Below are 14,662 nucleotides of genomic sequence, written 5' to 3' on the forward strand. Positions count from 1 at the left end.
TTGTGTGATAGTAGTGTCCCAAAACATTTTTCCCTTGGTCTCTGATCGTCTAGTTCTAGTAACTAGTTAGTAGTCCAGCAGCCGTTCATCCATCACATAGGGGAGTTCTGCCATCATCTGGTTACTTTATGTATTACCAACTCCTTCCCTTCGCCTCCTTCTTCGGGATGTCACACACACACACACTCACACACACACTCTGATAAGGCAGAAGGAGAAGTTGTCCTTCATTGCACATGAGACATGACAACACAACACACAGTCCGAAGCGATTCCGAAACGTTGAAAGGCTTGACTGCGACCCCGGCTACGGTGTTCTGTGCACCAGAAGGTCTACGATTCGGAGGTCAGTTTACTTAACTGTCTGTCGACCGTGTAGCGCCTGTACTGTACCGGTAGCCTCCCACTTAGACCTACATACATGTCCCTGTTGTAGTAGTAAACCAAACCAAACCAAACACATGAATTATCTGATCTGATCTGTAGATGATTAAACCAGCGGCCGGCAACTATCTTTTGCAAAACATCATGTTCTAAAGATTAGCATTGAGCTGCGCCAATCAGCGCAGCTCTTTTTTATTGGCCCCGCCCACATACTCCCCTCCCCTAGAGTGTGCTCAGATCATTTGTCAATGGATTTCGGCCTCTCCACTAATTGGTTAAGGCACTGTCAGTCACTGGGGGAGGTGGTTCACGGAAGCCGGGTCTACCGAATCACTTGAATCGCTCTTCGCGATCGCCGCTCGGAGTCGTTGCAGAACAAGAGCTTCCTCAGCTGTGAGTGAAGTGAACCGGTTCGTGTGGTGTAGGAAACATTCAAAGGTAGGCACCTGCAAAATACTGCCGGGCAGTGCCGGCATCATGCGCATTGCTGAGGGAAATATATGACGATTCCTGACACTGCATCATTTTTTTTATGTTGACCAAATCCTACCTGTCGATCGACTCAGCCGCCATTGTCCTTCTAAAGTAGCGAGCAAGAACATTTTTTATGACATTCAAAACATGAACATACGTACAGTAAAATAGCCCGCATTTACTTCGGAAAGATAAGATGCAGCAGAGCCTACTCCTCTGCTCGTATGTGCATTATCATCTCTGTAATGGAGCGCCCTTCTCCTCCCAGAGAATCAGGGATGGTCAATTGGACTTCATTTAGGGCGTCATCATCAAGCTAATTCTTGCATTTCTAAGTGTCATTGTTGTGTCTGTGTGTGATTTTTAAATTAATTCTGTAAAACCACGTATAACTTTATTTGTGATGCTCTACAACTGGCTATAAGCTTTGTAATACCCTCCTCCCTCCCTCCCTGCCTGCCTGCTCATGAATGTGTCTTCTCTGTAGTCAGTCTCCTCCCATCATGCGATCGCCAGTCAGCAGGCTCCACACAGCTTATGTAATGTTGCTATAGATCTATGTTTGCTTAAAAAGTTGCTTTAGCCTATGTAATGGCTATAGAAGTCTTACATAATCTATGTTGGCATGTGTAAACTAAACCTATGCAATATAATTAAGATGTTTTACTTTGTCATTTAGAGTTAACTACTAGATAATACTCTGTGTGAAGTGCTGAGGTTAGAATAGTATAACGTTATTGTCCAGCCAGGTCTGGAAAATCACCTGAATGTACTGTAAAATGCTGACTTCTCCTTTTGGTTTCACTTGCTTTCATAGCCAAACTCTTTAGTTTGTCAGATTAATAAGAAGTAGGTCAATGCTGAGTCACTGACCTAATCCATTTGCAGGTGCTGTTTTGAATTAAGGCAATTCATTTTGTGCTGTATAGGCTTGTTTTCACTTACAGTATCATAACTTATACCCCATTCTCAGTTTCACATCCCCCGTCCTGCCCCCATCTTGTTGCACAAATGACTGTTTCACAATTGTTTCCCCTCTCTCTCTCACTCTCTCTCTCTCTCTCTCACTCTCTCTCTCCTTGTGCTGACAATCAGGTTCTAAGATGTCTCAGAAGATCAAGGCTGGCTCTGTGGTGGAGATGCAGGGAGATGAGATGACCCGGGTCATCTGGGAGCTCATTAAGGAAAAGCTCATCTTCCCCTACCTGGAGATGGACCTGCACAGGTAATGACACCTCACTATGGACCACAGTCCACAGTCGTGGCCTTTCATGCATCTGGTGGTCATAGTAAATGGTGCATTTATATAACATCTTTATCCAAGGTGCTTTGCATATGTGCATTACATTCACCCATTCGCACACCGATGGCGGAGGAAACCATGCAAAGCACCAACCTGCACATCGGGGGCAATTAGGGGTTCAGTGTCTTGATCAAGGACACTTCAACACTAACTGGGGTCTGTACCAGGGAGAGTATACCTGCTACACATACCACTTTGAAACAATAGGTTCATGTATAAATATGCCATATTGTTTGTCTTACTGTAAACTGCCATGAACATATCTTGGCTGTACAGTTACATTCCCTAACTCAAAATGCACTTCCAAACATGCATAATTATTTTATTTGCACTGCATGCTTTCTGTGTCTACTTTCATAATGAGCACTCCCACCTACTGTACATGGAAGTACCTTGAGAAGGATCAATGGGCTCGGCTTAGTTGGTAACCATATACTACGTGGGCCCCAGGTGAACTCACCTGTCTGCGCCCTGGCTTGCTGGGATTTCTCGTTCAACCTGTTTCCGAGGCTTTCTATACCAGGAGTGACCTCCTCTCCTCCATGATTGTCTGATGTGCAGTGCCTGCTTTAATAGCTATGTAGGTGTAGGTTGTAATTACACAAGCGGTAGTGTTGGCCTTGGTACTGTACTAGCCAGTAGCTACAATATGCTCCTTTGACCCATCAATCTTTTCCACTGTGGCAGTTACAGTGTTGTGCAATAGGCTGTTAATGTTATTTTATTGACTTGTGATTGTAAATACACTGTACAGATTCGGTAAAGGCTTTAGTTTTGACATACTATCTGTTCGACAACGACTACCTCAAACCCTAACCTAACCATAACCACAAGCACGGAGCAGCACATGTTTGCCAACCGTAACGCATGTTTGCCAACCTTAACGCATGTTCGCCAACCTTAACGCATGTTCGCCAACCTTAATCCGATCGTTTTCCGCATGTCAGTCCTACGGTATGTCGGATAAGCGTGCCCACGCCTACAGATTTGCAGTTGCATCAATAAAACACATGTACCTTGGCATTATTATTATTTAAGCCACTGTATCCCAATAATAACCTTGCACTTGCATAATACATTAACTAAAGCCCCTATTCATTGTGTTGGTGTAATATTAAATAAAACCCACTCGCCTTTTCCCATGTATTCTATTTTAATAATGGGCCATATCTATGTGTAAAAGTTTTTGAGTGAGTTGAACTTCATTGATCTGCCCTTATGTCATTATGTATTAGACCTTCAGACTGTATACAGATAGCCAAAGAACTGGACTTGTGTTTCTCTATATGGAAAACACCACTGGAATGATCTGTCAGCACAAAACCAAATGGATTAATAGCATTTCGTTTTGTGTAGTAGATTTATGATGCAGAGTAGATTGATTTAGACTAGAGTCATGTCGACAGTTAAATCAGGAAAGGGTTAACTTGGGGCCCTTCCTTTATCAGTATCCATAGGATACTGATAATATAGGATAGGATTTGTAATAATTACATCATAAGATATTTCACAATAAAATGTATCGCAATTCATGAATTCTACAACATATCATTTGTATAAGCCAAGGTGTCGGCATCACCAAGGAATCCATTCCTCTGAAGCGGGGGTGTGAGGTGAAAGGTCAACCACGTGCCACTTAACGCAAACAAGAGGAATCTCCTTTCAGTTCTCATCAAAGCCACCACTGAACACGAACAGAACCTATTCTCAGATGTATTTCATCTTCCTGTCTCTGAGTTCTAGCTTTGTGTGTCCAGGGCAATTTAGTCATCCTGTTGCTGTGGCGTGGCAGTAGCATACGGGGAAGGGAGGAAGGAACTAGGTGAAAGGTTGAGTGTGTTTCTTGACAATGCCAAGCCAAGGGTTGCAGTTGCACTAGACTAGAGCACAGTCGGCATACCTAAGATTAAATGGTTTATGCCTTTATTTAGGTAATCCTGCACATGCTACAGTATGTGGCCAGGTTGGTATGTCACCTGAACGTGATGTAACCATTTTCCTCAGGCATGAACATGGGCCATACCTGAGAGCTACATTTCCAGTTCCAGTTTCCCTGTATAATTTAAAATGTTTCCTTGTGTGTGTGGACTCCCTTTTTATCATGTATTGCCAAAAGTGACATGACAAAGCACAGCACAGTCTTACACACACACACACACACACACACACACACACAGCATGTACATTTGCCCATCTACTATTGTAGATTGTACTGTATATACAGTAACAGGCGTTTCCTCTGCTATGGTAGGTGGCTCAGCAGTAGTAGGGGACTTCAGTGAAGTGTGTATAATTACTGCCCTTCTTAGAACAGAGTGTCTTTGTTTATGGCGTCCCACACGTCCACTGTTGAGTTTGCTAATGGTCTCTCTAAGCTCTCTCTCTCTCTCTAATCCCAACCCCCACCCCTTTCTCTTTACTTTTCCTTCTTCTGTGTCTTCTCTTATGCCTGATTTATACTTGGTACACATTGTGAGCTTGTAGATCGGGTATTTTCGGTGCTGGGCACCGGCTCGCAACTAAATATTCACTGTCTCTTTAAGTATGGCTGTAGCCTTTCTCACTCCACCTTGCTCAACACACGCACAAGCACACGGTGCTGGATCACACCTTAAATTACATGACTAATGGTAATAACACACAGTGGCTCAAACAGTGACCCACATTTTAATGAAACCCTGTCCTCTGTGCGCAGCTATGACCTGGGCATGGAGAACCGCGACGCCACCGACGACGGCGTGACGGTGGAGGCGGCGGAGGCCGTGCGTCGGCACAACGTGGGCATCAAGTGCGCCACCATCACGCCGGACGAGAACCGCGTGGAGGAGTTCAAGCTGAAGCAGATGTGGCGCTCGCCGAACGGCACCATCCGCAACATCCTGGGCGGCACCGTGTTCCGGGAGGCCATCATCTGCAAGAACATCCCCCGCCTGGTGCCCGGCTGGATCAAACCCATCATCATCGGCAGACACGCCCATGGAGACCAGGTCAGTGTGGTCGAGTCAAGTGGCAGCTTCATACTAGACCAGTGTGTTTAAGTGGTTCAGTAGGGATTCAGTTTATATCGACGCTGTCAGGCAGCGAGGGAGGGGGGGCTTCGTCGGATGACGGTGTCATGCTAAAGTAACTAAAATAGACGATCTACAGTACAAGCCCACAATGCATTTTATCTTGAACATTAAACATGTTTTGCTTTAATGATGACGTGCCCAAAACAGGGATTGAAAGGGTTGAAAGTGGTTAAGACTGGGGTTTATAAATATGTAACCAATGAAAAGTATTAACAAGGAAGAGCTTCTGATTAAATAATAACTACGTTGGATGCATTATCCATTTCCTGAAACATACAGTCAAAATATCTTAATATGTAATATTTTTTTAAAGATGCATCATTAGCTGAGCGCACAAATGGAGGTTCTCAAACAATTTCTTATCAAACCCACATTATATGTATTTGGCCATCTGAAAATATTTTGTACTAAGTAAGGACCCCATACAAGAGTTTGTACAGTAAGCTACAGTAAGTCTACTGTATATTCACAATGAGCCACAGCGTGTTAGTAAATATATGGCTATTTTTTCTTTAAATCTTGCTGGGGACCTGACCCCACTTTGAGAACCACTGTCCCTAAGGACACTCGGGTTATAACGAGAGAGTCACTGATTACATTTCATAAGCTGCCCTTTGGATATGTGGAAATACTGGTTGTGACAGTGAGTTAGAAAAGACACAATGTCACTGAGCAACGTAAATTGTATACTAGCCCTTGGCACTGGGGCCAAGTCAATAGTTCTCACCTCATAGGAGAACAATCCAGGTGAACAATCATTTTACTGTTGAAACTTGATTACGTGAGAAAAAAATGCTCCAGTCGCATGCAGTTTGTATGCTACTTTGCTAACATTGATATTGATATGTTTCGTAAGAGATTTCTGATGTCCCCCATGGCACTGTCATTGTATGTGTACATATAACATACAGGTTATAACATAAGAAAGTGGGGAAAGTCTGCTTTCTCTGTGAATATCACAACTAGTTTGAACACCCTACCTGACAACATGAAGAGTTGCAGTTCCATCACTACTTTTAAAACAAGTTTTCAACTCTAACCATTGACGGGAGGGGAGGGGGGGTTGTGGTGATGTGAATTATGTTTGTTTTTTATTAGTGATCGTGATGCTGTTGGCCTGGTAGATGCTGGGTAGTAAAGCTCATTTTTCTTGTGGCATCTGATGTCTTTCTCTATGTGATTCTCACAGTACAAAGCCACAGACTTTGTGGTGCCTGGACCAGGGAAAGTAGAGATGACTTACACACCCACTACGTCTACGGGAGAGCCCCTCAAGTTTGTCATCTACGAGTTTGAGGGTAAGAACAACCTGAATGGTCTGCTAACCCCTTCCATCGCCTGGGAGGCGTTGATTACTTCCCATCGCCTGGCAGGTGTTCTGGGGCGCTGATGTGGGGTGGATGCCTGCTTATACATACAGTAAAGAGCTACTGTGCATGTGTGTGTGAACTGCGCAGTGGAAATGGATTGTCGTAGATTGATTCCTTCAAGTAGGCTACAGTCTCCTCGTAGAGTCTTTCAATCGACTGGTAATGTTTTATGGGACCGGCTTCATGTATCCAATATCCATGCTTGTGACACCGTGGCTCCACACGCTTCACGGTTCAATGACGCCACCCCGTCCCCACAGTGAACTAATGGGCGGCTGGATGTTTCGCATCGCACAGGTCACATTATTTTCATTGAATTATTCATAATCTGCTAATCGCTCTCTCGCGATGGATCTTGCTAAAGATGGTGCGACTAGGGAGGACGAGCATAAATGACAGGTGGGCATACTGCATCTGGTGGCTACCGGAATCTGTGTGTAATGTACTGTATATGACAGAGACAAAAGAGCTGTTTATAGCAACCTCTTAATTTAGTATCAAAAAGCCTGTGTACCTGTGCACATGTTGTAACAGTAAAGAGACCTTTAACCTTGGCTTGAACATTAATCAGCGAGTGCAAGCAAACCACAGTAGCGGGCAAGTCTTGCATCAGCGCACAAGTCAATGATGCATACTGTAGCTACTGTAGACTGGCACCACAGACAACCTTTTTAAAAGTGTATAATTCTCTGTTTCAAATGTCAACAGGACAGTATGAAATATCTTCGTTATCTCTGTCTCCTTCCTCATAAACAAACACTCAGACAAATTGAAAAGGCTGATAAGTTGCCATTGGCTCCATGGATCTGTTTACACTGCATTCATCTGTATACTCCAGACAGGGCTGTCTTTTTGTCTCTGTTTGTGAGTGATGCTGAGTATGCATCCTTTATTTGCATAAAATAATTTATGTAGTGTCTGCATAGAGGGAGGATGAGCAATCCAGTTGAATTGGATATGGATATGAATGGACTTGATTGATGCAATAGTAGAATTGATTACTATTTTTGTCTTTCAATAATGTATGAGTATCTTCTCCTTACAGTGCTTACACCTTCTTTTTGATCATTTATTTAAAATATATATTTTGACCATTTCTGCTTTACTTTGATAGGATTGTGAACAGAGGCAGGAAAGACCACATAACAAGTCTTATTTTGTTATGTGGTATGCGCTCTTACTCGTTGAACCAGCAGGGCATCCTCCCCCTTCTGGTTGGCAGAAACTTGACACTGCTCACTGCTCAAATATCGCGGAGGTTTGTGCGTGACTGTTCTCGCCAAACCTAGCCACAGCTAATTATTAACATGTATATTGTCTGTCTGTCTCTGTCTCTCTCTCTCTCCAGGAACGGGTGGTGTAGCCATGGGTATGTACAACACAGACTCGTCCATCAGGGACTTTGCCCACAGCTCCTTACAGATGGGCCTGAAAAAAGGCTGGCCAATGTACCTCAGCACCAAGAACACAATCCTAAAGAAATACGACGGGAGATTCAAGGACATCTTCCAGGAGATCTATGAGAAGTAAAGGCTTTGGGACACACAACTTATAAATACTACATATGCTCTTTCACTATCGCACACATGCCCGGCAGCGGTAGCCGAACGGTTTGCGGAGCGATCTTGATATCGGAAGGTCGCTAGTTCGTATCCCCGGACCGGCACGTTAAAATTACCACCGCTGAAGTGCCCTTGAGCAAGGCATTGAACCCCTACCATGAAATGTTCTATGAGCAGGGCCTGGCTGTAAACAAGTTATTGAGCTTAGTCCAGTTACCCTGGGTAAACATGGTAACTTTGCTTACTTTGCCCTCTTTTCAAAGTAGTTTACTGATTCTGTGTCTGTCTGTCTCTCTCTCTCTCTTTCTCTCTCTCTCTCTCTCAGGGAGTACCGTGCACAATATGAGGCCAAAGGAATCTGGTATGAGCACCGTCTCATTGATGACATGGTGGCCCAGGCCATGAAGTCAGAGGGAGGCTTCATCTGGGCCTGCAAAAACTACGACGGAGATGTCCAGTCTGACTCTGTAGCACAGGGTGGGTGTAAAATCATGTATTTATATTATGAAACGGCAACTATCAATTAGTTCCTTGGCAATGATTCTATTGAGTACTTTGTTGATTAATTGAACAAACTCAAATAATATCAATAAAAAAGACCTTAGGATGCCTATACATGTCCTTAGCACCCTGTGGTTTTGATTCCCAGGATGTGTATACACGTCCAAGGCATACTTTGTGTTAACTTTGTTGCACAAACAGCTTTGGGCACTAATAGTCAAAATAGCCAATCTAAAAGCTCACAACAGTTGTATAGACACAGACAACGCTGTATAAACTGTTTGTCGATTGTGTACTTTGTTTCATTTGTTGAGTAAAGTCTGTCTCTTTTGCAGGCTATGGTTCCCTGGGCATGATGACCAGTGTGCTCATCTGTCCCGATGGGAAAACGGTGGAGTCTGAGGCAGCCCACGGCACAGTGACTCGTCACTACAGAATGCACCAGCAGGGCAAGGAGACCTCAACCAATCCCATCGGTAAGACCATTCAACATCTTTCTTGGCCCCGGAAGACCGTACATGTAGTGCTATCCACCCCCTGATCTATTCAAAACAAAAGAGATGGTAACAAAAACCTCCTTTGTCGTGTGTGTGTGTGTGTGTGTGTGTGTGTGTGTGTGTGTGTGTGTGTGTGTGTGTGTGTGTGTGTGTGTGTGTGTGTGTGTGTGTGTGTGTGTGTGTGTGTGTGTGTGTGTGTGTGTGTGTGTGTGTGTGTGTGTGTGTGTGTGTGTGTGTGTGTGTGTGTGTGTGTGTGTGTGTGTGTGTGTGTGTGTGTGTGTGTGTGTGTGTGTGTGTGTGTGTGTGTGTGTGTGTGTGTGTGTGTCATAGCTTCTATCTTCGCATGGACACGGGGCCTGCTCCACCGGGCAAAGCTGGACAACAATGCAGAGCTACGTGTGTTTTCTGAGGCACTGGAGGCCGTTTGCATTGAAACCATAGAGGCTGGTTTCATGACCAAGGACCTCGCTATCTGTGTCAAGGGCATGGCCAAGTTAGTACCTACTACTGCAAGCACATATAAAATTGATGTCATATACTGCATTTAATGGCTGTTTAAATGTTCATTTATCTATGTTCCATGTTTTCTGTGGTGTATACTTGGTAGTATGTTTTAATACATATCTGCCAGTTATGTATTACTATGTTTGAGTGACGGGACAGAACTTGAGTATCCAACAGCCAACTGCCATGGGCTATGTTACAAGCATAATTTTACCAGCTAAGCCTTACCATGGTTTATAATAATGCAGTAGATTAGAATTAGCATCATCTGCTGGACACTGTGTGCAAGTGCCCCTCAAATGTATCTTCTTAAAACACAGATCATGTTGATCATTAAATCCCTTGATTTGGGCTGGCATTCAACATTATTCAGCAACGGCACTTCAGATTTTGCCTATACCTAATGTTGCTTGCTTTGTAAGCCTACAGTTTATGATAAAGGGATCGATAATTTAGGCATTTGAGTAGACTCTTAATCAAGATATACTGTAACATTGTGCCTATTTCTTTGAATATCATGTTGTTGTAGATGGATATAATTAATATTTAATAATCAAATTTCATCTCATAATCCACTGAATTAACTATGAAACGCCTATGGAATTATGACAATTATCAAACACGGCGACATTGAGTTAAAGGACTGCATGTCTGCTGTACCATCTCCATCTGGACCTTTACACATCCGTACTAGATGTACTGTATATATGCAGTCCTCTCACATGTTGTCCTCTCCTCTCTTCCTTCCTCCCTCCTGTTTTCAGTTTGAAGCGTGCAGACTACCTGAACACCTTTGAGTTCCTGGACAAGCTGGCGGAGAACCTCAAGATCAAGATGGCCAGTCAGCCCAAGCTGTGATCTTAACCATCTACAGTATTCTCTCTAGTACTAAAATGCACACAGCTACTCCTGCAAACAAACACATGCACGCATATACAAACTGGAACTATGGGCCCCCCCCCCCCCCCCCCCCCAACCAACCAACGTTGAATTACAGATAAGCGTGTTTGTGACTCCAGGAGATGCTTGGACTGAAACTAAACCATTCCCAAATGGGGGTCCTATAAAGAAGGGTGCCTTGTCTACAGGAGAGGGGGTGATGGAGGCCTCTGATCAATGTAGGCCAGCACTCTCCTCTCCATGAATCACTCAACAATTGTACACAGAAAGCCATGCTTGTGACAGTCAAATGGCAATGATCTCCAGCAATAACCACACCGGGCAGATAGCTACACGAGCCACTGATGGCTACTGATCTTGTTTACCTGAATTGCACTAGGTCCCCGGAAGCAAGTGTGCGCTGTTCTCTTTTTAACAAGTCGTCAGTATTTCATTAGTGAGCAGCGCTAGACAACGGGGACAGTCCTGCCACAACATTGAGGGTGTTCCTTTATGCATGTTGACTTATTTGTTTCATGTAATGTCATGTGTGCATTTTTATTCGCCCCCTACTTTTTCTCTAAAGATCGTTTTTTCTGGACCACTGGAAATGCCCAGAATTATTCGGCGATGACAGTGTCATAGTTAGAGTGGCCATACAGGAGCAACTCTATGGTCTCACTAATCAAGAGAGAAGAGATCTGATCTGGTACTGTACTGTACTGAGCTGAGCGGCAGGCAGGCAAAATTACATGAGATATTCAATCCTAAATGTATCTCATGGACTGTTAATAAATGCTCACTTACTGTGTATCCAGCTAGCTATTCTACTCAACATGTTTTTTTATCCTCACCATTTACCACAATTAACACAAACCTTTTTTGAGATTTTGTATTCTGGATGTGCTTGTGGGACTAAAATTGTCATTTTTGTGCCTGTGTTTCTATGAATGGTGTGCCAATTACACACATCCTGTAAATGCAAAATCCATGATGGGTCAGATGGTTATCCACAATCTGTTGCTTTAGTTGTGATGTCATATCAACTCAATAAAGACTTTTTGGAGAAAAACTGGATCTATACTGTATAGCCTATTATTGCCCCAATATGAATCATTATTGTTATATTGTATTGTCTGCATTTGTTTTTTGCAGTGTTGATAAATCAACCCATGGGTAGTTTATGTAACGTGACATTATTCTGTACATATGGCTTCATAGACCAGTGATAACTAAAATGGCCTGTGATAATACAGTACTAATATCCCACTTGCCATTATTGTTTTAGTATGGTGAATGGTGCGCATGTCCACAGCTCTTATTATAGCCTACCAAATTATCTTTTGTAGTTCTAGTTTCATTATTATGCCACTGCCAACAACAGAGATGATCATCATTCATCACACAGACATCAAATTATTCAGTTTCACTTCACTGACAGACCGATCCAGCTGAACCGATTTAATGAATTAACCTGTCATGTTTTCCCCCATGCAGTAGATAATGATAGTTACAAAGTTCACATAAGTATCGATGAGTGCTCAAATCGCGAGATTATGTCTTGTTGCTGCTGCCATATAGTTCAGTAGGTGGAGTACACACCAATAAAAAAATACATTGGATCATCAACATAACTCCTGAGTCCTGCCAAGTGAGTCAGTGACAACTCGCCAGACAATCTGCCAAGAATATCCTTCATAGAAGACGAACGAGCTGGTGTTCTGACAATATCAGTCCAGTTTCTTCAAGTGTCAACTGTCAAGACTATCACCTGGTTGCAAGCCTGTTATTGGATCATTCATGGAGCCTAATTACAATGAACCAAGATATCGGAATAACGACGAGAGAACCTCCGGTAGAAATAGAAATATAGATGACCATTCCAACGGAAAGGTTAATGATACTGCAAATGCTGCTGCAGCATCAACGGCTCAAGAAACTTCTCAAACGTGAGTTGGGTGTGAGTGTGTCGTGTGTATTGCTATAAACAAATGTTTAGATAACGTATTCAAGAGCGTGATTGTTAAATACATGTAATACGTATGAAGGTATGAAGGTATGTTATGCTGTAGCCATATGGTTCATATGGCGGAACTGCAACCTGTTTTAAGCACTTGACATAAACTTCAGATTTCGCCCCACATGGCCACGGGTGTCACAATTCTTCTCGGGTGGGCCGTAGTGTTCAATAAATAGCATTTTAATCCGATCGATGGCAATTTTCTCATATTATTTAGAAATAATGTATCAGAGTGCAATACATCACCCAACCGACCCTAGTCAAAAAGTCCAATAGGATTCCGATAGAAAAAATCCTATTGGAAATCCAATAAAAGAATCCTATAAGATTTTGGAACAAATCCTATTGGATATTTTCTTATAGGATTATAATCCTATAAAAAATCCAATAGGATTGTTTCTATGGGATTATTATCCTATAAGAAATTATCCAAGAAAGTATCCAAGAAAGTGCCCCCCCCCCACAAAATGACCGGAACTTAATATTTCACAAAAACCAGAGCAGAACTCCCACCAGGGGACTCAATCTGGCAATCAATGAGTTGCAACCACTATATTAATGGCAAGTATTTCATACAGTTAAAAGAATCTGAACTATCCCTTTAAAGTTCTTCTCTGTGAAACAACATTATAATGGTCAACAACACACTTGACTGTTTTTGACACGAGTCACACGAGAGAGACTCTCGTGTGACTGAACCTCTCCTTTAGGGTACTGGATTCTGAACACAAAATATATGCACAGTAGGAGTCCCAGTGCCATTGAGATGTCCACACTCACACACTGTCCTCTGTGATTACCTGATCATCCATCGACAGCATGATGTGGTGACCCTCCCTGCAGCCTTTCAGCATCATCTTTGGTGTCGACATGTCAGTGCTGGTCTGAGCGTGGCCCTGGGGAGAGGGAGTACCATTAACCATCAGACAAACACACACCCTCTGGCTAGTCTCCTGCAGAGCCACTGTGTCAAAAACAGAAACAACCTTTCTTGCATGTTCTCCCCGTGTCCCCTAGGGTAGGTACCCTCACAAAAAACATGCAGTGATCCTGGTCACTAAACTGCCTCCCCCTGGCCAGCCGGGGCGGCTGAAAGGAACTGGTTGGAATAACGTGTTCCTTCCACGCGCTACGTCCAACCAGGGAAACTCCCCTCTGTCAGGTGTAAAGGAGCAACTTGGACACTCAGGCATGAAGGAAGCATGAGTTCAAGTCCGTTGCTCTCCCCTTGTCCCCCATATATGGGGGACTAGGTTGGTGGAGGGTGTGTAGAGCCCAGGATCACATTAGATGATTGACACAGGGGTGAAAAATGGGTTACAAAATCGTGGGATAAAAAATATATAGAAAAAAATGAAACAACCAGATGATAATATAAAAACTAATGCAATAATAAAATGTGCTTCAATTACATAGTGCTTCTCACACTAGTGAACGGTTCATGGCTCACCTCAACTTCAAACAGCAACTCTGGTTTCTCCTTGAATAGTGCAGGCAAGAACAGATTTGCTGCTTCCGATTGGAGGCCTTAAAAAAATAAAATACAATCATTTATTATAATAATGTTATTTTCATAATCCTTTAAAATCACGAGAACAAATGTCAGTCAAGTAGTGAGTGAGTGATTCAGGGTGCTACTGCCATCAGTCAGTTTTTGTAACTTGAAAATCTAACCAGATTCTGGCAATTACCTTTTTTCTGCCATCGCAGCGAGCTTATTGAGGATTTGTTGGTCCACATCAATGTTGGCGATATCTCTCAGATCCCAAGCGAGCTTTAGAAGGCAAAGTAGAGGAAACGTGTATGAAATATAGTCATAACTCATGCAATAAAATGAGGAGATAATTGACACATTATTGTACTTACTATTTTGGATAGTCTGAGACATGGGAACTCAGAGAGCGTCTCTTCTGTGCTGTGGTTGGACAAATTTTCATTCGTGTCAACCTTTCTTGGGGAGCTCTAGGTCTGGATGGTCCTATTTCATGACTCTCAAATGTTCTTTAATGCTTCGGTCATCTTCTCCTGTAAAAATGCGTGTAAAAATGCATCCCATCAAACTTTCAGATGCTGTTTTTCTCCCAGTGTGGAAGAAGA

General features: G+C 43.0%; 1 protein-coding gene across 2 annotated transcripts; it reads left to right on the forward strand.

Annotated features, from left to right (window-relative positions):
- The first annotated feature begins 213 nt into the window (after positions 1–213).
- Positions 214–11,622, forward strand: idh1 (isocitrate dehydrogenase (NADP(+)) 1). 2 transcript variants are annotated; one of them, XM_080786677.1, is made up of 9 exons: positions 214–346; positions 1,954–2,083; positions 4,857–5,148; positions 6,422–6,530; positions 7,951–8,128; positions 8,490–8,641; positions 9,001–9,141; positions 9,493–9,655; positions 10,431–11,622. In XM_080786677.1, exons 1-9 carry the CDS (start codon positions 244–246, stop codon positions 10,522–10,524), a joined length of 1,362 nt encoding a protein of 453 aa, XP_080642803.1. In that variant the 5' UTR covers positions 214–243; the 3' UTR covers positions 10,525–11,622. The 2 variants fall into 2 exon arrangements, with proteins under 2 accessions (XP_080642803.1, XP_080642804.1); XM_080786678.1 differs by lacking the exon at positions 214–346 and adding an exon at positions 692–822.
- Positions 11,623–14,662: the final 3,040 nt, after the last annotated feature.

The sequence above is a fragment of the Protomyctophum bolini genome, assembly GCF_963924005.1.
Source record: "Protomyctophum bolini genome assembly, chromosome: 16".
Classification (NCBI taxonomy): Eukaryota; Metazoa; Chordata; class Actinopteri; order Myctophiformes; family Myctophidae; genus Protomyctophum; species Protomyctophum bolini.

Coding starts and splice junctions, on each gene's coding strand:
- idh1 (XM_080786677.1), top strand. CDS start 244: ATGACAACACAACACACAGTCCGAAGCGATTCCGAAACGTTGAAAGGC. Junction 6,531..7,950: donor TGTCATCTACGAGTTTGAGG/GTAAGAACAACC, acceptor CTCTCTCTCCAG/GAACGGGTGGTGTAGCCATG. Junction 9,656..10,430: donor TGTGTCAAGGGCATGGCCAA/GTTAGTACCTAC, acceptor TCCTGTTTTCAG/TTTGAAGCGTGCAGACTACC.